The 26,453-nt window shown below is 45.5% G+C and overlaps 1 protein-coding gene across 1 annotated transcript in view; it reads right to left on the bottom strand.

Moving 5' to 3' along the window:
- Nucleotides 1-26,250, bottom strand: part of Slc27a2 (solute carrier family 27 member 2) — a 37,569-nt gene extending 11,319 nt beyond the window's left edge. Inside the window, exons 1-5 of the mRNA XM_032904133.1 lie at nucleotides 25,646-26,250; nucleotides 17,126-17,335; nucleotides 13,895-14,053; nucleotides 10,809-10,933; nucleotides 2,502-2,696 (exon numbers count right to left, since the gene is read on the bottom strand). Coding sequence (XP_032760024.1) covers nucleotides 2,502-2,696; nucleotides 10,809-10,933; nucleotides 13,895-14,053; nucleotides 17,126-17,335; nucleotides 25,646-26,123 — 1,167 coding nt within the window. The 5' untranslated portion in view covers nucleotides 26,124-26,250. The remainder of the gene's footprint in view (nucleotides 1-2,501; nucleotides 2,697-10,808; nucleotides 10,934-13,894; nucleotides 14,054-17,125; nucleotides 17,336-25,645) is intronic.
- Between the last annotated feature and the right edge of the window lie 203 nt (nucleotides 26,251-26,453).

Below are 26,453 nucleotides of genomic sequence, written 5' to 3'. Positions count from 1 at the left end.
TTTTCCCTTGTATAAGTATACTATACTCATTCTGTTAATGGATATTTTTAATGAGTACTTGGATTATTTCTAATTTCGGTCTATTATAAATAAAAGTACTAGGAACATTCTCTTCTGGTGGGCAGATTATAAATTTACAGTCTTGTTTGGTCATGTATTAATATATTACCTCAGGTGGCTCATACCCCACCCCTGGGGGACACACTAATCAATATATTTAAGAATCAAAACAAAAAATCACACGATTCATGACTATAAAGTTATTCAAAGGCTAACACAACTAGGTGTTGTGGTACAAACCTATAATCCCAGGTATTTGGTAGCTGTGTGTGTGTGTGTGTGTGTGTGTGTGTGTGTGTGTGTGTGTGTGTGTGTAGGGGTGCTGGACTATGGGAAACTTAGCAAGAGTTTATCCTGAAATAAAAATTTAAAAACCTTTGGTTGTGTCTTAGTGGTAAATGCTTGTCTAGCATGTGCAAGGCCTTGGGTTCAATCTCTGTACTACAAGACTAAAACCAAAATTAAAGCACGAACACCCCAACTCTATCTTAATACACATTTTCATGGCATATGAATGTATAGCATCTTAATACTAAACATATTAGTTTTCCTCATTCAAGAAAACCAGCAAGTGCAGCAGTATTCAGGTGCAACGTTCAGTCCATGTTTACTCTGCTAACTTCAAACCCAGCGCCATTAAGACCAATTGTTGTTGGTGGCCTTTAGTCCAGTACTTGGGAGGCAGAGGCAGGTGGATCTCTGAGTTTGAGGCCAGCCTGGTCTACAGAGTGAGTTCTAGGATGGCCAGGGCTACACAGAGAGACCCTGTCTGGAGTCCAAGCCACCACCATGAAAAACCAAGTGGCTTCTTTGGACAATAAATGTACACTGATCTAATTCATAAGAACATCAAAAATCTTGTAGTTCTTACTAATGTTTCTTTCTACACTAACTTCTCAGATACTTCGATACTTTTTAAGAATTCTTTTCTTCCCCCCTTTTCTTCTTAAAGGAGTTTGTTTCATGTAGGAAAGCTGACAATACGGAATGAGGACCAAATGGACGAGAAAGGACAGAGCCAGGCTTGCATATACATGTGTAAAGAGAAGTTGGTCAAAAACAAATTTTCATAAAAGTCCTCTCCGAGGTCCATATCCTGTTTGTGGTTGACCTTGATCTCCACACTGGCCTGACACTAACATTCCAGCCTATAGCAGCGTGGCTCAGTAGGGTTGTTCATGACGGTAGGAATATCTGCTCTGCTCAGGGTGGGGTCACCTTCATGTGCCTACTGAACACTTGCCAGGCAGCTGTTACTGTGAATGACAAACTGAATTCAAGCAGTTGCTTTATTGACATTTAAATATTTACACATAGCTAGAGGCTACCTTACTAGACAGCAGAGGCCCGGAGGTCAGGGACTGTGCTGCAGTGTGGGTTTGGTGTTGTTGGAGAGGGTCCTTGGACTTGGGAATGGCTTGGGCTCCAACCAGAGTATAAGAAACAGAAGGCTTTATGCCCAAGGTTGTTACACAATAGAGATTTTGCATAGATAACTTAGCAAGTCTCCCGTACTAACCCTGAGTTTCCGCTAGGTGGTGGGCTCAATCTTTGACTTTTATCTCTGTTTCAAGATGTTGAGACTGGGGCCTAAGGAATGTACGTAACGTCCCAGGGCGACTCAGCTAGCAAGCGGTGTGCTCAGATCTGCCCTTCAGAGTCACAGTAATTCGCATACAGACCACTGTTCTCATTGCTTTATTGGTCAGTCCCTGGGGGGCAGAGGCTGTCTCAGAGATCTGCTGTGGCTGTTTCCTAGTCAGAGACATGGTAATGCTGACTGCACAGGCCAATGGAGGGTCATTATCCATGGTTATCCTTGGAATGACTGACTGACTGCCAAGAGAACAGACTCCTCAGGGTCCCCAGGTCATAAAACAACCAAGAGGAAAGAGAAATAAGGTACAGCTTTCTGGTGAACCTATGAGGAGAACATGCATGTTGACCAGAACATCTCAGTTCTCTTGCAGGTCTGGGCTGCTGCTCTTAACCCTATATAGCATTTAAAAAAACACCAGGGCTGTATTTCAGAACAACTAAACCCAAAGGCAGGAGGCTGGGAAACTAAACATATATATATATATATATATATATATATATATATATATATAATAAATTATATAATGTATATTTATTTCCCTATGCACATCTCAATTAAGGGAAATACTGCATTTCATAGTGTATAATCAACTTATGAATCAAGCTTTTCTCCCACACACAAGTACGAATGAAAGGAGGAAGGCTTCACACAGATTCCAAATGCTAAAAGTAGCAAGTTGCTGACTATGAGATGAACTCAAGGCCAATGTCATACAGAACGGGCGAGTTTCTCTTGCTGATACTGGTGGGGCAATGGTTCTGATGCTGCGTCATGATCCAGCTGTAAAGGAATTGGTTCCAAAAGCTAGCTACACATTTGCTCGTCTTTTACCGTACTTAACTTTTTGTAGGTAGTTTGCTCTTCCAACAGCTCCGATTTTTCTTGGATAGTTCATAAATCCAATGTTGCCTTCAGTGGAAGCGTAGAACTCATAAATGTGAATGTCTCCAAATCTCTTGATGAACTCTCTCCACACATCTCCTCGTAAGCCATTTCCTAGTGCTATTTTCACTTTGTGGTCCCGGTCATTTGGTTTCTATGGTAACAGAGAGGGGTCAGGCCACGTTAACCGTCTAAGAGCTTGAGTTTATGTATTCATTGCATTCAGATTCATGTGTTTACTTCATGGTGATAGTTGGCCTTATTTTGTTTCATATTTGTGTCAGTTATAAATTCATCTTAGTATATGCCTTGTCTATCACTCAAAGATACGATGCCCTCTTTCTGCAACATGGCTACCATAGACTGGAGGGCTGGTTTAATAATAAAATGTGCATTTTCCACTTTGACGCAAGAGGAAATAAGCAGACGAATCAGATAATGCCAACATTAATTCGTATCCAGTATAAAATGTTAATAATTTTCTGACAGGACTGGTAAATTCCCATGTGCTCAGGGGAAGCTGTCGGAAACAGACACATTCTTCTACCAGTAGGATTCTGGGTGTTTCGTTTGGTAAAGCAAAAGCTTTTTATGTGGCAGCAAAAAAATTCTGGGAGCCCAACTGAGATGGGGGCAGGGGCATTTCCCACAAACCACTGGAAAGCAACAGGGTCAGAGACTAGAGAGGAGTCTGGATCACATTTACCAGGTAACAGCGTTAGAGACTAGAGAGGAGTCTAGACCACATTTACCAGGTATGTCTAGGGTCACCAGACCTGTTGCAGTTCATCCAGTGCAATGAACTGTCTCCATAGGAAAAGAAGGGAAAGAGAAGGAGTTTGGCTGGCTTCTAACAGCTCAGGTGGCCTGAGAAAAAGAGCCTTTGCCAGAAATGAAAATCAGGAAGGCAAAGCTGTTCTGTATGTGAAGCCCTAAGGGGATCTAGTGACGTCAGAGGTGATAAGGGGACCACGCTGCTTCCTTCATTTACCTGCGCCCACTTGTTTCGACACCTACAGAAGGAACCCAACCAGTGAGAGTTTAAGGCAGCTTATCTTCTCTAGGAGGCCATAGCGGTAGAAAAGACAGGTAAGTGAAAGTATAACCTTTCATTTGTAAATTGTGCCTTTATTTGAACAGGAAATGGCCTGGGACAGTAGAGGTGTGCCAGATAACTAGAACTCTCCTCTCATCAAATGGTAATTTATTTGCTTAAACCAGCATGGCTGTGGTGCTTCTGCCCCCCCCCCCCCGCTTCCTGTCTTTTTTACTTTTTTTTGATTCAGAGTCTCACTCTGCGGTCCAGAAATGGCCTTCAATTTGTACCAATCCACTTGCCTCAGCTTCCTCTAATGTGTGAGCTACCTTGCCCAGGTCTGGAATATAGCACATGCTACACACACACACACACACACACACACACACACACACACACACACAGAGTGAGTGACTGAGAGAGAGAGAGAGAGAGAGAGAGAGAGAGAGAGAGAGAGAGAGAAAGCGAGAAGGTAAGAGAAAGAACATCTCTAAAGGGGAAGGATTATGGCAACTAGAAGGCAAATCAAAAGAAACTTTGAATTGTTTCCATGGAGGGCCTAGGAGCAGCAAGTATAGATTTGGATTTTAAGTAGCCTGATTGGCCAAAGGACTTAGGTGGTGAAGCTCACTGTGGCTTTCTAGCTAGAGAAGGGGGCAGAGGTTTTCACTGAAGAAAATGGGTCCCTTGAGCAGTCTTTTTGTGGAGAATGTATAGAGGGTGGTCAGAGTCTCAAGTCAAAGTGGCTTGAGGGGCTTCGCACCTGTGTACATCCTGGGTGTTCTGGCTGCTTAGAAATATAATCAGCCCCACAGGTCCACAGGTTGCTGTGTTCTCTTTCACAATTACCACGTACCTGTCAGGCGGTGGCCAGTGTGCCTGTTTTCCAGGGCAGTTCTGGCTTATGTTGGCCGCTGTCCTGGAATGCTGATTACCAATCACGCCCGGATATTACCACTAATTGTAGGGTTCCACTGCCCATAAAAATGTTATTCTCCTCAGAATATCTGTCAGATTTTCAGCCAGTGCCCTTCCTGCTCTCTTCCATGGGAACTCTGAGACTAAAACATTCCAGTATTTGAAAAGTACTTATTTTCACTTAACAATAACCACCTGACCTTGGTGCTCACCCAGGCCTGCGTGACTCTGCACCGGAGCCTTTCCACGTGTAAATTGGAGACTTTAGTCGTTCCATGTGCAGTGCATGTTCTATTCTCCTCCCACACAGGTAGTGCACTTCCTTGTCTAACAGCCTGTCTCTCAGTAGACGTGCCTTCCTTGGAGACCAAATGTATCTGAATCCTCTGGGCCTGTGTTTTGCATACAGCATAATCCTGTGTTTAGATAAGTAACTCCCACCAGGGAATGTTCAGCAGCCTCTGGTTGGGGCATCCACACAAGGGCAGAGCTAAGGGTGCAGATGCCTAGGTGTGTGGGCAGTTGGCCAGCCTCACAGGTGCAGCAAGACACCTGTGCGTGACAGGTAGCTGGGTTTGCAATCACAATGCCGTGGGCTCAGTTTTCACAGTACAGCCCAGGGATCCTATTACATTAGCCGAACGGATTAAGGTTCGAAGGCTGGAAGTGTTCCTGAAGCAAATGAGATCTGGGAACTTCTAAGAGGCTCCATTTTTACTTTTGTCTTTTGCTTGTCAGTAGCTGAGAGTGGTGTGTCGCTCATGCATGCTCTCCCTTCCTTGGGGGACATGGTACGTCTTTACCACCAATACCACTTCCCTAAGGAATGGACTTGTGGGTCATTTTCGCTATCATTTCTCTACTCTGTCTTCTACTTTGGAGCTGAGATGAGGCACACAAACACACCGGGGCGTAGGTTCCCACTGGGATTTAGTGACTAGTCAAAGGTAAGAGGTCAGGGTGTCCTGGGAGGAATGCAGAGAACCAGAAAATTAAAGCAAGTAAAATGTTTTCACCAAGGGCTTGTTTGTATGTCAGCCTTTGGCCTGTATTGCATTACTAAAGTTTCCAAAACACACCAGACAAGACAGATCATAAAGTATTTATCGCATATTTCGAATGAAGAAACAGAGCCTTGGAAAACTTACAGTGAAGAGCCCAGGGTCACAAAGATAGAAAAAGGAGTTTTTCCAAAAATCAAATACACACAATTTGGCTTCAGATATCACTCTTTTCACAGGGATAAGAAGTTCAAGGTCAGCCTTGAACTTGCTAGTTTGAGGCCAGACACATGAGGCTCTGTCTGAAGAAAAGAAAGAAAAAAAGAAAAAAGGAATGATGGAATAAAGGAAGGAAGGGAAAGAAGAAAGGGAAAGAAGAATAAAATGAAAGGGGGAGAAAAAGAATATACAGCATAAAACCAGTACTGAAATGAATAAATTGAATGAAGAATACTGCATTCATTCCATTTCTCTGTCCCAACGCTTTTGCCCTTAGCTTACAGCTCTGAGAAAGACGCTCTCTTAAGAGTTTTTCTTATCGCTACCTTTCTAACATAAATGTTTAAATTTTTTTTCTTCTTTTTTTTTTTTCAGAGCTGGGGACCGAACCCAGGGCCTTGCACTTCCTAGGCAAGCGCTCTACCACTGAGCTAAATCCCCAACCAAATGTTTAAATTTTTATCTCTTGATTCATTGAACTTCATCCCCAAGTAGCTTAGATTTCAGGACTGTGCAGCAAGGCCCAGTTTGAAAATATTCTTATTGTAAAAAAGATTGATAATACAGCTGGGTATAGAATTCTAGATGGGCCATAACTTTTGCTTAGAATTCTGAGGGCATCACACCTTGTTGTCTCCTTGTTTTCAGGGCTACTGTCAGAATTCAAATGTTCTTAGAGAATGATCCCACTGCGCCCCGAATTTTATCCTGTTACTCACCTCTTAGGTTTCGCCTTCCTTGAACCTACCACGTTAGTTCCCTCCACCTTTCAGAATTCTATTCTATGTAGTTCAAAGTTGCAATATCTTTTGGTTTTAAAGTAATATTTGATTATTTGATATGTGTGAGTATCCCTGCATGTATATGTGCATCACTTGCATTCCTGGTGCCAGAGGAGGATAGAAAAGTGTGTCAGAACTCCTGGAACTGGAGTTATAGGTAGTTGTGAGCCATCATGTGGATGCTGGGTATTAAACTCTGGTCCAAATGGAACTTAACTGCTGAGTCATTGGTCTAGCCCTCTCTTAGTTCTTTAGATAATGCAACTTGTACTTTCCTTCCTTGGCTTCCTCATTTCTGTGCAAATTCTAAGAGGCAACAGGTCTTCAATATCTTCAAAAATTCCTAAGTCCATGTTCTTAACACTTACTGTGTTGTACCCAAGGGAGGCTCCACCTTCCTGCTTTACCCAAGAGGCCTTTCTCCTCCCATCAATCCCCAACCCCCTGCAGATCCAAACCCTATCTAAAAACCCCATACCTCACCCTTCTATGTGAGACTGTTCCATCACACTTTTGTCATGTCCTCATTTAAGGTACACACTCTGCTCACTTCCTGAAGAGCTGCCTGCAGTTTGATGGCTTCTTCAATATGCTTTTCACGTTCTTCCAGATAACCTGAAGCTACTTTTCTCTGCCTCGCTGGAGAAAGTCCATGGGTCAGTCACAGGTCATTGTCCCTGGCCAACCTTCCTGATTCTACTCTTTCTTTCTTTCTTCCTTTCTTCCTTTCTTTCTTTCTTTCTTTCTTTCTTTCTTTCTTTCTTTCTTTCTTTCTTTCTTTCTTTCTTTCTTTCTTTCTTCCTTCCTTCCTTCCTTCCTTCCTTCCTTCCTTCCTTCCTTTCTCCTGTTTTGCCTCTGTTTACTCTGCACCCTGTGCTGGCACACATCATTCTGCTCTGTTTCTACCAGAATTCAGGTGATTCAGGCTGGAAAAGGCCCGAGAGGCCACCACGTATTAAAAGCTGGGCAGACATCAACAGAGAGGTAACTTGAGGTCCTGCAGCTCTCCAGCTGTTTCTCTCAGCTCCTACCAGGTATCTTGACTTTTCCTTGTGGCTCCCTGACCGACTGACCGCTTCTGGATACCTCCCTGCCTCTCTCTTTGCTCTCCCTGGTCACCCCTGCCCCTGCACCCCAGCAGATACACAGAATCTCATCGAGAACCAGAATCTCATTGAGAACCATTTATGTCACTTAGTTCCTGACTAGAGGGCTGGAGTTCAGCTTTGACAACCTCTTGCACTAATATATACCCTTTTCCTAAAGGAGGGGGCCAAAGAGATGTCTCTGCCTTAAGGAATGCTGGCTACTCTTGCAGAAGAACCAGGTTTGGTTCTCAGCACTCACATGGTGGCTCACAACCATATGTAACTCCAGCTCTGGGGGATCCAGTTTCCCCTTCTGATCTCTGCTGGCATCAGGCACACATGTGATACAGGCAAACATGCAGGCAAAGCACACATACACATTAAATATATCTAAAAAAGGAAAAAAATTAAATATTTTTGAAGGATAATGTTTTTAGGCAACTGCATCAACCACATAGGAGTAGTCAAACTTCCCACTGAAGACGTGAAGCAGAGCTATCTTTTCAGTGTCAAATGAACGCCCTGCAGGGCAAGGCCCAGATTTTACAAGGGAAGATGGGCAGAACAGATACAGGGGGTTCAACTAAGCAAGCACACACCACCTCAGTCAATAGCTTTGCCTTGGTAGTGGCTATCGTTTGTTAAGACGTTCACTAGTGACGGACTCTTCCCTATGTGCTTTGTGTCTGCAACCTCACTTTGTATTCGGACTCCGTATAAGGGAAAACAGTATTATGTCAGTGTTGGCTGCTGGGAAGCTGACATTTCGAGAGGTCCACTACACTGCTCAAATGACAGAGTCAGGGTACAAGCCTGCTGGCTCCAGGGACCTGACGCGCTATCCCCGGGGTAGCACTTCTCCGTGCCCTCTGTTCTACTAGGAAAGCTGCTACATATGGTTAAGAAGAGGGCAGTTTCCACCTTTCAGTGTTTGCTCTGGAGTCTCCGGATGAGCCATGATGTCCCGAGGGGAGTCGTTTGGTTTGCCTGGTCAGTACCCTGTGACTCGGTACTCCGGCTGTTGGTGGTGCCAGCCCCTCTAAGGACAGCCTATACTACTTAGTGGCCCTGAGAGCGAGGCAACTCTTGATGCAGAGTTTGTTTTGTTTTGTTTTACCCAGTCTTTGTTTTTGAGAAGTTCTTATAATTCTTTCATTTTAAATTTTTTTTTTTTGTATGTGAGGTGTGCTCACCTCTAGGCATAGGCGCCAATAAAACCTTTCTTAAGCCTTCCCCCGAGTGCACTGAATCTGGATGATCTATAATGACCCTATAGATTCCTTTATGAGGGCCTTTTTGAGATAACTTGGTTCATTCCTTAGAATGCTTACAAGTAATCTGTGCACAGGTAGCGCTTGGGCAACCCAGAGCAGCTGAACCCAGTTCTAGACAAGGGTCCACACACAGAGCACAGGTCACAGCACACAGTGTTTTGAAAGTGTAAAAACTGCCATTGTTTTCCAGCATTTGAGATAACATTAATTAAAAACGGGAAGGGTCTAAGTGTGTATGTGTGCATGCCTGAAGAGCAACCGGACACACAAGCATGTTTATCTCCCCCAGACCCAAGTAGGCTCTTTTAAAAACCAATAGAAGAACGCACATCCCCCAGGAGACATCTAGCTGATAAGGGGTGCTTTATAGCAGAGAAGAAAGGCCAAGATGAAGGGCCCGTGCATGTGTTTGGGTACTAATAGATTAGATGTAGTCTGGAGGACCGGGTGAAACACTGATATGGAAAATGCTCTTAGGAAAAGGCCCGGCCCATAGATAATTATGACCTCTACGTGCCTGTTGAATTTAAAAAAATTACAATAAGGATGCTAAGCCTGAACATTTTGGGGGAAAAAAGCTCCCCTCAAGTCAAGTAAACATTTATTTTTTTCTCTCACAGCAAGAACTTAGAGGTTCAGTCAACGGAATATGTTGGCGCATGGAATGCTGGTTTCTAATCTCCATACTGGGGACCAGGGAAAAAGCCTTTGCATGCAATCTCACTAGAGGGAAGGGTTGAGAGACAACAACTCTCCATGTATGAAGATGTGGTAGGAGCCATGAGATGCAGCAATAAGACAGAGCATAAGGATGGGCGGGCTCGAAGGGCGGGCTCGATGGGCGGGCTCGATGGGCGGGCTTGGATATTGGTAGGAGGGGTCCCAGTGAACTGAACAGGCATTTGGGCAGAGCTGGACTGAGTGAGGAGGGGGACTGGGAGGCTCCTTTTCATCTTTCTTATCTTTCTTTGCCACACTGACTCAAGTAGGTATGGAAGTCGAGCAGAGCAGATGCTTACTGATGGCGATTGATCAATTCCATGTGAGTTTTGTTGACCGAACAGCTTAAAGGAATTAGAATCTGGAGGATGTACTCTACCGTTCAGTCAAGTGGTTCTCGACAAAGGGGGGCATTTGGCAGTATCTGCAGACACTGTAATTATCATGGGCTAGCACAAGGGGAGGCTACGACTGGTATCTTGGAAATGAAGGTCGGAGATGCCACTAAACATCCTGCCTGGGACAGAATAAGTCCACAAAGCCAAAACTCAGCAGGTCCCAACCAGTAGCAGCAACAGCAGCAGCAATGTTAAGAAACCCTGATCGGGTACCAAGGCAGCCACCAGGAACGGTGCAGGAGAGTTCTTATGACTACTTGACACCCTGCCAAGGTGTCCAGATAGATCCAAGGGTGGTGGACATAAGACCCTTTGAATTACCTTGAACAGATTTGATTTGCTTGTTTCAAAGCTGGGGGTAGATCTACTCACTAAATAGCATCCAATCCAAGTTTTCTAAATGGCTTTGGTGGAAGGGAGGGTAAGGAATGTTGAGGAGACAAGACTAATAAAAAGATACATAATCAAGAGAAGGTAGGAAGCTAGAAACACACATGAAGCATGAGTGACAGATTCAGAGACAGGAGGATGACTGACTCAAAGGGGGACTGGCAGTGGCTTTTCACAAGCAGGAAGGAAGCAGGGCCTGGGAAGGGAAAGGTGCAAGAACATGAAACAAGACACATAATAACAATTGCAATAAAATTACCCGTCACTGTTCCCCATCAGGGTCCTCCCAATGGTAAGTGTGTTATCAGGCGTGTCGCTATGACAACAACCGTCATCTAAAGAGAGAACTGAGATAGATGGGCCAGCAGAGGCCTGACACAATCCCAGGAGTCTTGGCTGTCTTACTGATTTCGAAGACACTGCAGCATGGGGCGTGTTACCTGGGGCGTGTTGCAGAGGTACCGAAGCAGTTCACCGATGTACTGAATGACAGTGGCGTTGTATTTCCTGCAGTCGTCCCAAAACTGGCTGGCTGAAAATTTGCTCCGCAAAGCAAATGTAGCCCCTATAGAAAAGGCACAGAAAACGCCTCTCCAATTAGGAAATTAAAAATGAGTTGGATCAAACACATGCTGAGCACCTCTTATATTTAACGGGAAGCATAAGGAGGACTTATTATCACCCGTGTGAGCCTCCAATATATGGAAGAGGAGAAGATGAGTGGGGAATCATTCTAATATCACCTGATGGTCAAATGAGGTTTATGAGATGGGGGAGAGGAGAAGGCATCCTGGGAAGGGGGAGGGAGAGGGGGAAAGAAGGAGGGGAAGGGGAAGGGAGGAATAGAAGAAAGAAAGACCTACCACGAGAGCCATGACTTTATGGCTTTGTGGGGCAAAGCATGAGCTTATGTGATTTAGTCAAGGGTCAAGAGGTGGTTAGATTTTCCCAGACGATCATCTCCTTACCCAATCGTAAGGGTCTTTAAAGAGGGGAAAACGTCAAAGGGGGAGTTGGAGAGCATGCTTTGAAGATGAAAGAAGGGAGCATGAGTCAAGGAATTCAGGCAGCCTCCAAACATGGAGGAGACCAGGACACGGATCTTCAGCATCCAGAGGGAATGCAGCCTGGCTGGAGACAGCTGGCTTAGGGCTCCCGATGTCAGAACAACGAGAAAACAGATCTGTGGTGCTGGGAGCCATTGAGCTTCTGTGGTGCGACAGGAAGCCCACGCACACTTTCCAAGTTAGTCGCTTCTCTTTACTCCCAAATATACCAAAGACTAGTGTTGGGAAGAGGCTTTCAAAACTCCTTCCTCCTGCGTCTGAGGTGTCGAAGGCACTATTTGCCTGCTTTGGAGGCCCAGACACTCTCTTCTGGAAGATCCAGTCGCAGGCCTCATGCTCGGCAGCCTTGCCCCTGAAGGGCGGGGTGGTTGCCAGGCAAAGGACTTCCAAGTTGATGCTAGGGCTAAGAGTTTTAGTTCAAGCTGCTATAAAAACAAACAAACATGAACAAACAAAAAACAACAACAACGAAAAAAAGATCACAGGCTAACTTAAACAAAAAATAATTTCTCCCGGTTTTGGAGGTTCAAAAGCAAGGCAGCAGCAAATCCAGTGTCTAGCAAGGACACTTTTTTGTGTGGGAACAGCCATCATGTGGAGACACACCGTCTTAAGGGGAATGGCAGAGCCATTGAGGAGACTGTCTACCCTACCTGCTTATCAGGGAACCAATCCAGTGTTCAGAAGCTCCACATGCATGGCCTAACACTTCTAAATGCCCTGCCTTTAACACTATCCCACCAAAGCTCAGACTCACAAACATACACTCACAAACACACACACACACACATAGACTCACACACACACAGACTCACAAACATTCACACACACACTCACACATACACACTCACACACATAGACTCTCACACACACAGACATTCACACACACACACTCACACACACACACATACACACACACACACATACACACACACACACACTCACACACACACTCACACACACGCTCACACACACACTCACACATACACACACACAATACACTCACAAACATTCACACACACACATACACACACACACACACACATTCACACACTCACACACACACACACACTCACACACACACACACACACACACACAGACACACATACACACACACACACACACACACACACACACACACACACACAACACACACACACACACACACACTCACATTCACACACACACACTCACACACACACACACACACACACACACACACACACTCACAAACATACACACACACACAAACACAACTCTGGGCCATCACACACAGACATTCACACACACACACACACACACACACACACACAATAGAGAACCTAAATATATCACAGAGTAGTGATATCAATAACAACACACACACACACACACACAGACTCACATTCACACACACACACTCACACACACACACACACACACACACACACACACACACACACACACACAGACTCACATTCACACACACACACACACATCGACTCACAAACATTCACACACACACACACACACAGACACACACACACACACACACACACATAGACACAAACACACACATACACACATACACATTCACACACACACTCACACACACATAGACTCACAAACATTCACACACACACACTCAGACTCACATTCACACACACACTCACACACACATAGACTCACAAACATTCACACACACACCCAGACTCACATTCACACACACACTCACACACACATCGACTCACAAACATTCACACACACTCAGACTCACATTCACACACACACTCACACACACATCGACTCACAAACATTCACACACACACGTTATTATGTGTGCTATATATTTTATTTCCAATAACTCTTTATTTCCAAGGCTTATTTAAAATGAAATGTCACATGGGAGGAAAGTCAAGTTATCTACTTCGGTGAAAGAATAAGGAATAGTTTTTTCAAAGAGGGGACTATGGGGCTGAACCTCCATGAGTAAAAGCAATGTAAGCTCTCCTGAAGGGACAGACGATGCCAACTCCTATTTGGATGGTGATGTTAGAGAAGGAAAGAGGAGCTGACGGCAGGGCAGTTATGCCAACTAACACCAGGAAACTGGAAGTAAGGATGGACAAAGAAAGGACAGCGGTGAGAGAAGCTTCAGTCAGATGCTGGCAGAGGTGACGGGCAAGCTCCTGACACTGGAAAGTGATGTACAGAATCTAAGAATCTGGTGTTTCAGCCTGGGTGAAGGCAAGGCATAAACCATTTCACAGGAATTTCCTCCTAGATATATTGAACAATTAGGGCATAGGGAGATAGGAATTATTTTAGGTGCTTTCTCATGACACGTGAGCCATAAGGCTTTGTAGTCAATGCAGAAGTAAATACTGTCTCTGGTGGATGGGATAGTAGCTAGATTTGTTTTTCCCTGTGAGCAGACGTGTGTGTCAACTGCTGATACCTGCAGAGAAATTGAACTTACCAACCACAATGCATCCGTGGAGGCCAATCATGAGCGCCGCGCTGTGGTACAGGGGCATGGTGGTGTAGATGACGTCATGAGCCTTAATTCCGGACCTCAGGGCAAGGCCGGTCCCATACCAGAGGCGATGGTGATTAATGGTTGCAGCCTTTGGAAGACCTTTGCAGAGACAGGAGAGAAGGCATTGGTGAGCCAGGTTGGCCATTACGGGAGGGAGATCTGGTGTATAAAATTCCCTCACACCGTGCTGGGAGAATTGCGTGAAGGTGGGGGCGGGTGGGGGTGAGCAGTCAGACATGGGCGTGTGTGGCTTTTAATGCTGAAAAGCACCAGAGAGTAAATATTTTAGGTTTTGCGAGGTCACGTGGTCATTGTTGTGCTAACCCATCTCTGCTAGTGTGCGGGATGCAACTGCACATGTACACAGGGCCTTAATGGTGGCCTGTCCTAAGAACATGTACTGCACATATACACAAAGCTTTAATGGTGGCCTGTCCTAAGAACGTGTAGAAGCTGCATTTGGTTCTCTGTGAGTCCCAAGGCAGGCAGGTGACATAGTACTGATCTGAAGAGGCTGGATCCTTACTCCGGGCTTACTACTTTCTAAGGCATTCTCATAAATTTCAATTTAAGAGATTAAAGCAAATGACATTGTCCAATCCAATTGACGAGAAAGCCAATTTTCGGAGACTCGACAGTGCAAAAAAAACTAATCTGTTTCATTTGCCAATTCCATCCAAAACACAAGGATGGTGCACTTTTTTTGTGGGGCGGGGGGAGATCTGCTCACATTTATAGATGTCCCTCACGTATCCAGCCTTTATTTCTTCATTTCTGTCATATGAGAATGTTATGATTTGTTTATACGATTTTGCTAACTCAGGTGATGCCATTGTGAATCACCTTGTTCACATGGCAACTCACAGCACGAACGATGCCGCAGGACCGAAAAGCATGTCTCTGTAATCTGAGTACATAAACGGTACATTGCCAGCTCTGACCCCTGGCCTGTAAAACATGAGAATGCTTCCTCATAGCCGTGCCAACGAAAGCGCCAACCCTGGGCCTTGCGCCACTCTGAGAAGTGTAAATGGTGCCTACTGTGACTTTAGTGTGCCAAACTAAGTAAGCACACTTGAGTTTTCTTAACAATAATTTGCACAATTAAAAAGGTGTTCTTTTAACAGTATGGTTTCAATACGCCTCAGGGACGGTTTACCTACTCAGGGGCTGGGCTTGAGCTTAAGGCGACTCTGTGAGGAGGAAGGCAGGTCTCTGCGGCACTTAGCCATGCACTGCCCCATGCACAGTTCATTCTGTGGTCAGCAAGCAACCTATCACAGTAAACACAATTCCCAGTTCATCTACCAGTGCCGCAGGACGCCGGACCTATGACAACACCCCACTCTACACTAACATTAGGAATAGAGGGAACTGTCAGTAGACCGTCACCACAGAAAAGACTCGTTTGAGTAGTGAAAGTTCTGAGCTGCGTTTTTAAAAGGATTCATCGTCTGTGCTTTGAGCACTTTCAGTAACTTAAGATTTTACACTGATCAACCAAGAAGAAGATTTTGTAACCATTACATCATTTTGAGCTGCCGATTTCCTTTGAGGGATAGGGGAAACATTTTGCTCTCTAAGTGCTTAAATGGACTCATTTAATTACCTTTGATAAGAGTAATATGAAAACATGTCATCCACAGGTAAAGCAAACAGTAGAATCAACACCAGTCGCTCTGCTTTCCTGTTAAATATCAAGGCTGAATTATGGGATTAATTTTTGGAGTGCTAGGAAACACCCCTAGACACTTTCCCATTTCCTCGACAAAGCACGCACCAGGGAGAGGCTCTACACTTTTCAGTGTTAGGATTGCCTTTCCCCATCACTCACCCAAAGCTCATTTCATCCCAGTTATAATAAAAGTTTACGGCCCCATCTAAACATTCTAATATTCCTATGAAATGACGGTAGACGTCCCATGTATTAAGGCAGTGTCTGTGTGCAGTGGACATCTTGCGACAACCACCTTTCTGTTGGCATGTTGGTTTTGAACTTTCGATAAATACAATATTATACACAGCACATTACTGGCATGGGCTTTAACCCCATGGCTTCTTAATGTTATCTACTTAAGGGAAATATTCAGTAAAAAAAATGACAGCGTGAAGAGACGCCTGCACTCACGTTCACCTGAGGCTTAGCCACTGCGATCTGTCCAATGGCTACTGAGGCTCTGTTGGAACAAAGGACTGAGACTCTGTGGGCTGGCGTTGAGATACGGGCTCAACCGACCTTTCAGTCTTAACCTTTGATTAGTTAGCAAGGAGGATGCATACATGACTCATAATTTAATTTCCTAGCATAGTAAGAAGGGTCATCACTATCAGCACGTGGGCCTGGCTTCCTGCCCTCTTTCCCAGAGGCTTCAGTTTGTTACGTTTTGGCAACAGTTTCCCAGGCTTTTGATAGGCAGATTCTGAATATTTATTACACGAATTAGAGAGAGGGTGTTACCACCTTAAGTGTATGAGTTTGGAGTTAGCCCAGAAGGTGAGTCTTGATACTTTACTTCTTGTCCTGGGAAGTCCTGGATCTCTTTATAAGTCTCTGAGCCTATGGAATGGGCAGACTGAAGGGCAGGGAGTGCTGAATGAGGGATGGCTTTGAGCCCCTTGAAGAATGTGGACTACAGTGACATGGACATTGCTAGTTTCAAGTGGCAGACACTGCAATGCTTCTCGATCATCCACAACACGCTAGTGTGCACATGATGACATACAGTGTTTCAGGCCCTGTGCCTGGCTCACTCTACATCAATATTGCACGGGAAAAACCAGCCTAAACATTCACGCATCACCCCATAGTTATCCTCTGGTGTATCCTTGTTTATATTGATCACATATTATAGATGGGCTCTGGATATCAAAGGAACAAAATACAATAAGCACTAAAACCTTCTAACAGCCCATTCAGGACCTTATCGAAACTATTTTTTTCTAGTTATTAGTTAACTGTTTGTGTGTTTTAGGGCAAACGACTGGGTGTGTGTAGAGCTGGGGAAAAGCCAATGGGATCACATGTGATTACACAGTGCTCGTGGGTGATGTGAATTCCCTGAAGTATTAGTTATCTGACAAGTTTTCCTACAGAAACGGCATTTAAAAGGTCAGGCCAGTGGTTAGCTCCTTCAGGGCAGGCCCGGGTCTTGGAAATCCTCTCTTATTTACCTGTGGTGCCCGAAGTATATATGTAGACTGCGGGTGTGGTGAACGTGACTTCAGACCTCCACGACTCCGGGATGGGGTCCGCTGACACTCCGTCTACTTTGTCCAGTACTGTGTCCACGCCATTAGTGTTAGAAGTTCTGCTTACGTAGAAGACGGACACGCCCTCCTTTTTCAGTGTTGGAAGAACCTCCTCAACAGCTTCCTGTAACTCTTAAGTTGGTGAGAGAAATCCAAGCAAACCACGTTAGCTGATTAGGCATGCACCGAGGCCCATAAACTTCACGATGCTTTGCAGCGACCTTTATTTTTCTAAAAATGTATTGATACAAGTGATACTTATAGTTATGAATTTTTTGAGACAGGGTCCCACTATGTAGTACTGGTTGTCCTGGAACTCCATGTGTAGAGCAGGCTGACCTCAAACTCTCAGCGATCCACCTGTTTCTGCCTCTCCAGTGGTGGGATTGAAGGCATGTACAGCCATGCCTCAGTAGTTCCTCATTTTAGTATGGAACTTGATGCATTTGAAAGCATACACACAGACACATGGACACAGACACACAGACACACAGACACATACAAATACACCCACAAACAGACACACAAACACGTACAGATACACAAAACACTGACAGACACAAACACACTTACACACACACAGACATACAAACACACAGACACACAGACACTGACAGACACACAAACACACACATGCACACAAACACACAAGCACACCCACTCACAGACACACAAACACACACAGACATACAAAACCACACACACTGACAGACACAAACACCCATCCCTACACAGATACACACAGACACTGACGGACACATACACACCCCCCCACAGACACAGACACTCACACAGAGACACACAGAGACACAGACAGACACAGACACACAGACACACACAGACATACAAAACCACACACACTGACAGACACAAACACCCCCCCCCACAGATACACACAGACACTGACAGACACATACAGAGACACACACACAGACACACACAGAGACACTGACAGACACAAACACACACCCCCACACACACAGACACTCACACAGAGACACACAAACACACCCCCCACAGACACAGACACTCACACAGACACAGACACTGACAGGCACACACACACACACACATACACACACACACACACACACACACTCACCTCCCCCACAGACACTCACACCCTGCCCCCACGATTCCAATATCTGAAGGAATTAAAGTTGAGTCCTGATGGTTCCATGAGCTCTGCTGATGGTTTGAGAAGACATCACAGAAATGAACACTGTGGGCAAAAACCCAAACAGTTTCAGTGCACGGAAGCACCAACAGGCGTTTCCAGAACATACCACACATAAAGGTCACTAATGTTGTGAAGTCTGAATCACATGTGAGTATAGGTGTCACAGAAAAATCTACTTTTCCATGGGTTGAGTTAAAAAACAGTTCTGACTTAATATGCAAAGTTTATTTCATACCTGCTACTTTGATATCCTGCCCTTAATCTACAAAATGAAATATCTTTTAGGCTGATCTGTCTTGAATCGTAATAACTGAAGTAAATACATACATATTATTTTAAAAAGACTTACTTATTATTATTTTATGTGTATGGATGTTTTGCTCGCACGCGTGCCTGCTGTCTGTAGAGGCTGGAAGAGGGTAAGACTCCTTGGAACTAGAGTTGACAAGCAATTGCTTCTTAGCCCGTCTCCTCGCTGTCAACCCCTCTCTGATTCCAGTGACATCTGCTTCACTACTGCTCAGTGTCCAGTGCCCCCCCTTCACCGTTCTTCAGGGTCCGCGCAGTCCCTCTAATGGAGCACACTCTCCTCGATGGGAGGAACTCAATCTCATCCCTGCTGGCCTTTCTTATGCCATCTCTGACTGTCCTCTACCCCTTGCCTCTACTCACATGATCCACGTGAAGCCCATGTTAAGCCTGCTTGCATTTAATAACCTTTGTCCAGGCCATTCCACCTGCTTAAAAATGGTCGTTCACCCCTGTCACCTAAAAATCCCTGGTCCTCCTTCAAGGCAGCCCAGGGGTAAGTCTCTTGCTGCCTTTACTTTGTAAAGTTCGCTGCTCTCTTCTCTGGCTCTCACATAGGTCTGAGCATACTTGTTCCAGGATGTTTAGTACAGTGTGACAAGATTCAATTCTAGTTAATGTGAAATCCTCCAATTAAGGAATCATAACATCTTGTACAAAGGAGTGCATCTGTGCAGAAGGCTAGGGACAAGTCGAAACTGCTTACTTAAAAGGATTTGCAACTTGGGATACTTTGAGTGGATAAGACTTTATTAAAATGGAATGCAACGACTTCTGCATCTGACGCTCTTGGCAGACACTTGGTCTATGATCCTTTTCTATGACAGAAGGAATGGTCAAGGTGGGTGTCACCTTGAGGTTCCAGGGTCTTGCTTACCTTACTAGAGAAGTCTTTCCTCCCTTAGGTTAAAGCTACTGATGTGAAGACTGAAATATAAATTTCCATGTGTGAATGTTGTCTGTTAGCTATATGACAACCAACTAGGACACAAAAATCTCAAATACTTGTATTTGTCATAGTCTAAGGTCCTCTGGAATGGGAAGCTGAAGTCTGTGTAGGGCATGCTGTGAGGTGACCAGGGGGAAGTAAACTAGATAGAGAAGTTGAACCAATACAGCACATCAGTGGCCTCCCCAGCAGGTCCTGACATGGGCCCATAGCATTGTCTCAAATTAAGGGAGCTGACCCCTGCCTCTAAGCTTTCCCATTAGCCAGTTAGACTGGCTCCCTCAAGGAGAGCCGTCGACTGGTGTGTGTGTGCGCGTGCGTGCGTGCGTGCGTGCGTGCGTGCGTGCGTGCGTGCGTGCGTGCGTGCGTGCGTGTGTGTGTGTGTGTGTGTGTGTGTGTGTGTGTGTGTATTAACTCTCTTTAGCTAAAGCAGGTCCTGGAACAAGTCTCTGCCTTGTTGGAGAGGGTGTTCTCTTGACTTGCTCTGCGTGTTCAAGTATGTGGACTTCGGATATGAGTAATAAGGCAATTACTGTGCATCCTGATGGACAGAGCAAGTCAAGCCTTACTGAAAGCTCGGGAAGGAAAAGATGAAGCCTGAAGGCCGTGGAGCACATCTGTCAGATCCTCCTTGGTTTACACGGTAGAGAGGATACACTCCCAGAGAAAGCAGTATACACTAGGTGGTAGGATACACGAGATGGTGGGCTGGGGAGATGGGTGCATGGTTAAGGGTGCTTGCTGTCTTATCGAGAAGGCTAGAGTGTGGATCCCAGCATCCACATACAAGGCAGACATAGTCCCATTCACTCCTATAACCCCAGAGCTTCAGGGAAGGGGTTGGGGGATGGAGACAGGAGGATGTCTCTGGCTTGCTTGCTGCCAGCCAATAAGTTCCAAGTTTATACTTCTCCAGAGGAACAAGGCAGAGTGGTGGAAGGGAACAGCTAATACCACATACCACATATCTACCACACATGTCCGGGAAGGGGGGGGGAGAGAGAGAGAGAGGAAGAGAGAGAATGAGAATGAATGAGATTTCCTGTTCTATCTATATTCTGTGTTTGGTTTGCTGTGTGAAAACCACTTGCTAGGAACATGGTCTTCTGTCAGCTTCAACACTGACAGGTTTATCTTCCTGAAGATAATGTTTTTCCATGTGGTTAATGAGATTATACTCTGCCAAGGGGAAGACTCCTGGAATGTACAACACAGAGAAAAACCACATTCTCTGAGCAACAACTTAGGCAAGCGATCATGAACCTTGATTTTCTTTACACATAGAGAATTTTGAAGGAGTAATTGGGAGCTAAATATTTTTTTTTCAGACTTGAGCCTGGTAAGCCTTAAGAGTCTCTAAAAGTCAAGCTGGCTGGGTTAATTCTCAAGACAAAGGCCACTGTACATCTCTTTTACATCTATGTCTTTGCATCAGATCCTCTGGGACTGGGGTTACCATGTGGAGTACTGGGAATCGAACCCAGGTCCTCTGAAAAGGTAGCCAGTGCTCTTAACCATGGATCCAACTCTCCAGCCCATGTATATGCACTTTGTAACAAAGAGTTCAAGAATTTTCATCAGCTTAAAAGCTGAAATTTAAAATACAGAAATAAGCTCACCTCTGCAGGACCACAAATAACCAAAGTAAATTCTTTGCAGAAAGAACGCTGCTGGAGGTGTCACACAACACCTGACTTCAAATTACACTGCAGAGCCACTGTGACACAGGCAGCATGGCGCTGCCACAGAACAGACATGCAGACCAACAGGATGGGACAGAGGACTCAAGAATAAATCCACACAGCTGTGGCCACCTAAGCTTTAACAAAGGTATAAAAATATGCTGGAAAAAGATATTCTGTTCAACAGATGCTATTGGAACAAATTGGATATCCATCTATAGAAGAATGAAATTAGACCTATAGCTCTAATCTTGCTCAAAAACAAACAAACAAACAAACAAACAACCAATTCAAAGTGGATCAAGAGGCCGTAGTTTAAAACCCAAAACGCTGAAGCCGTTGGAGAAAACTGCTGGGTGAGGAATGAACTTCAAGACAAAGGCAAGAGCTTTCCAACCAGGAAGCCAACGGCATAGGAGTTAACAAATTAAGTCTAAGGAATTAAGTCTCAGGAGCTAACAAATGGGGTTGTAGGAAAGAAAAGTTTCTGCATAGCAAAGGAGAACATCAGCAGAGCGAACAGACAGCCTACAGGATAGGTACGATCCTTGCCAGCTTCCTCGGACAAGAGGCTCATATCTAGAATATGTAAACAACTGCAAAAATTAGATATGCCATAACCCCGTCAATCAACACAGGGACTAACACAACGATGGGGTGGGGGAGGAGGGGTTTCGAAAGAAGAAGCACAAGTGGTCAACAAGTATCCCAAAAAGCAGGTAGCAACTTCTCCATCAGAGAAATGCAAATTAGAGCTACCTTCAGATTGCTTCTCATCCCAGGCAGACTGACCTTCATCCAGAAGTCAACAGCAAAGAGACAGGAGAGGAATACTTCCAGCTACCTCTTTCCTCACATCATCTCCAAAGTGACCTTCTGCATTCAAGAGACTTACCAATATTAACACAGATCACCCACCCTGGTAATAACTTCCTTTTACAAAGTAACAAGGTTGAAAGAGTATCCCAGTTAAGAAGTAGAGAAGTTGTCTCTTCCCAGACAACCAGAAATTACTGGGAAGGGTTTTGTGACAGGATGTGAGGAAAGAGGAACCCTTATTCATTGCTTCTGGGAATGCAAACCTGTAAAGGGCATTATGGAAACCAGCATGGATTTTCTCCAAAAAATTGAAGACAGAACTAATATAGGACCCAGATCTACCTATCCTGGGCATCAACTCACAAAGCACCTAAACTTCCTTGCTCGCTGCTATAATATCCACAATATCAAGGACTGGGGCCAGCTTAGGCTATCGCTGGATGAGCGGACAATGAAAACCTACTCACACACAATAGAGTTTTATTCAGCCGTAAAGAAAACTGAAATCTGCAATCTGCAAGAGAATGCATAGAACTGGAGAGTATTAAATGAGACAATCCAGGCTCAGGAAGATAAAAATGATATGTTCTCCCTCACATTCGGGTTCTAGCTTACGGTGTGTGTGTGTGTGTGTGTGTGTGTGTGTGTGTCTGTGTGTGTGTGTGTGTGTGTGTGTGTGTGTGTGTGTGTGTGTGTGTGTGTGTGTGTGTGTGTGTGTGTGTGTGTGTGGTGTGTACAAGATCACGAGAGGAGGAAAAAGAGTTGAAGATGGGGGAAGAACACAAGTGACACAGAAGCAGTGGTGAAAGGGGACAAGAGGAATCAGACGACATCAGAGCAGAAGGGGAGAATCAACATATTTTTTTTTCCCTGAGAGAGAATCTTATGACATAGTTCTAGCTGACCTGGAAATTGTTAGCCTTGGATTCCCAGATGCCTTTTGAGTGCTGAGATTAAAGGTGTGCACCACCATGTGCAGCATACAAAAACAATTTTTAAATAGAAATTAAACCTGAAATTGTATGTGCTAATTAGATATCAAGACAAAACTAGTTCACCTGTCTGTACCAAGCTCAGATGGTTGATCAGAATAAACAAGTGTCCTGGAAGTGGGAGGAAAAATCTGCCCGTGTCTCCAGGTCCTTGTTGCTATCCAGAGACCTGGGCAAGCATCTGAGGTCCTGCCTTACCTACCAGACGATCCTAAGAATCAGTCCAATCAATACTTTTCCACTCTAGCACATCTAGGTCTACTTTGGACTCTGGTTCTTTTTACAGAGACTGTTCCAGGTCAGAGGGCATGATGTACAAAGGTATCTCTGGTATTTGGAGAAAGAAACTGTTTTTCAAACATGTGCCTGTTCTCAAAGGTTAGTTTGCACATTTCCACACGGCACAGCTACCAAACATGTAACTTTGGACTCTGTGTTTTGCTCTCTCAGGAACTATTTCGGGTCAGAGTGCAACTCTGTGTCTTGTAGAAAGAAATCTCAGGGATTCAGGAAAAAAAGGGACATTTTGGTTTTAAGCTGTGTCCCATCTTAATGCTAGTGAGGGCTTTAGGCCCCCTAGCAAGTTAGGGTCAAGTCTGACTTAAATGTAGGAATCTCAGAATATTCTCCATGTAAACATGGTGTCCTGTGGTAAGCCACTACTGTCTGCACCAGGCAGGAAGTACTTGTCCAGCATCCCTAATTTGAAAGTTAAAGTGCTCCAGAATTCTTTTGTGTGTGTGTGTATGTGTGTGGATGTGCGTGTGCATGTGCGTGTGTGTCCATAATTGTATAACACCACAGCAATTAGCTTTGTTTCTCATACAACATTATTAAGTACACTGTATAAAATTACCTTCGGCCCAGGCAGTATGGTGTATATGAAACACAAGCAAACTCTTTGGACTTGGATTTCATCCATAAGGTGGCCCATGATATATACACCAAAATTCCAAAATCTGAAAAAATATGAAATCTGGACACTTTTGGGTTTGAGCAGTTCAGACCAGGGATACCCAACCTCGAGGTAGTTGCGTCTCTGACTTCATTACAAAAGCCAAACTCATTAGTCATTTAAACTTCAGTCTCTTTGTCAGTGAAACTGTAAGGCCTATGAAGTTCCCCCAAGTGGAGCAGGGGAGTCTAAGCAGGAGATGTTGAAGTGCTTCCTCGCGTGTCACACAGGTCACTGGATTAATAACTTCGCTCTGAGAAAGCTGGCAGCAGAACAGGGTTTTGATGGCCTTCCAGTTCTGAAGGGTGAAGTCTCTAGAGAGTGTTGGGAAGTGTCTTTGAAGGGCTAGGCCTTTTGCATAATTTGCTGCCTTTAAGATCATCCCTCTGCTTTTAAACTTTAGTTTGAAGCCTCTGATTTTCATATTACGTATTTTATGTCACAGGCAACAGGTTTATACATTTCCTGGTTTCCTAGAAGTAAATGGACATTTAGAGTTTTGGGGGACTAGGCAAACTGCTTGGCTTGTCCCAGTTTCCTGAGCGATGGAGTGAAGGGCAGAGCAGATAGACTCTTGACTCTCTGAAGCTCTAAAGCGTACATCTGTGTAGAGGATTGCACTATATAAGAAATGTGGTCTTTGAAGATGGAGCTAGGCTAGAAAAATCTGCCTGTTTCCTCAATCATACAATGGAGGTGAGATTTTAAACTTATCAGAGTATTAAAGCCATCCATTAGAGTGTTTGGCACAGATGGGCATCCCAGAGTTGGGACTTCTGGATTCCCTTCTCTCCTGTATTGATACTGATGTCTTTCTACCTTACCCTGGTTAGGCCTCTCCTAACTGACTGTGAGAAGCAGCCCGGGTGAGGGCGTTCAGAGACTGTTAGGAGCTGAGGAAGTGAAGGGATGGAGATAGGAAGCGACTTTCCCATGACTGCAAGTCTACCAAGGACTAAAGCCTGAATCCACTATAGTTCTCATCCAAGGCCCTCTGAATTTTAATGTCAATGTTTTAAGTTCTGATTGGAGTAAAGGATTTATAAGTGGATCCCTCTGGATAACCCCAAGTCTTCTTTAGACGGTGGATGTGAAGCGTTGGATCGCTCGCTGGGCTGCACTTAGAAACCCCGTAATATGCTCTGTGTGTTGTGAGGATTAAAAACAACGTTGTGCATATACAGTGGTCCCCTGGGTTAACATTGGGGAGTGTGGTGTGGTGGGTGGGTACAGCCTTGTGCAGAACGTGGAATTTTTTTTTTCTTGTCATCTCTAAACAACACAACGCAAGAACGAGTGGTTCAGTATTCAATATTACAAGAGTATTACAAGTACTCTGGACTCCCGCACTGGAGGACTGAAGAGGTTAGCATACATAGTGCTTAGAAAGACAGGCCACTTTACATCTAGTGATTCTAAAGATTATCAATGAGGTCGTACCCCTGGAACTGTCCTCTTTTCCCACTTCCGGCCTCCTACCACACTGCAACCCCGAAACCAAGGCATTGAGTCCCCCCTCCCACCCCTGGTGTTAAGGCCGGCGGTCTGCAGCTCACCTGGGGAGGCCAGCAGCACCTTCGCCCCGCAGCACTGAAAGCAGTGCAGCAGAGACTTGGCACGGATGTTGTAGTTGAGGCACGCCATAGGACAGCCCAGTTTGAGCAGTCCCAGCCAGAGCCACACGTAGGCCGGCTCATTGCCCATGAAGAGGGCCACGCAATCCCCCTGCCGCAGGCCCAGGTGATCATGCAGCGCCCGCGCTACTTGGTTGCTGCGCCGGTCTACCTGGGCGTAGGTAAGCGTCTCGTCGCGAAACAGCAGGAAGGGCTTGTGCGGGGTCTTGCGCGCTTGCTCCAAGAAGACATGCAGGATGGTGCGCACCGGTCGCCGCTGCCGGTAGCTGCGCACCTGCCGGGCCATGTTGGCCAGTTGCAGGAAGAACCGCACGTCCTGGAGGAGGTAGGGGCAGCAGCAGGTGAGCAGCAGAGGCAGCAGCAGCAGCCCCGCCAGGCCGGTGTAGAGCACAGGCAGCATGGCGGTGGCTGCCGGGTCCCCGGTCCCCGCCGGGGCCGAGGGAGCGCTCGAGGCGTGCAGCGCGGCGGCGGGCGGGAGAGAAGCAGAGCAGGTGCTGACGACCGGGTTCGGCCGCCGGACGCGCTGCGACTGCGGGTGGCGGCTCGGCTGCAGGTGCCCGCAGCGGACACCGCTGTGCGGGCGGGACGGCTGTGGGTCCCGCCCCCTCGTGGGGCACCTCGTGTGCTCAGGGGGCGCGCCCTTGTCAGCTTGGGTGGCCCAGGATGCCACAGCGCTTGTTTTCAGCGTTTGGGGTCAGGTGAGATCTAGTTCTCCGCAAACGACGCTCGG

Source organism: Rattus rattus, chromosome 5, assembly GCF_011064425.1.
Source record: "Rattus rattus isolate New Zealand chromosome 5, Rrattus_CSIRO_v1, whole genome shotgun sequence".
NCBI classification, from domain to species: domain Eukaryota; kingdom Metazoa; phylum Chordata; class Mammalia; order Rodentia; family Muridae; genus Rattus; species Rattus rattus.
Note: the sequence above shows the minus strand (reverse complement) of the source record. Positions and strands in the feature narration are given on the sequence as shown.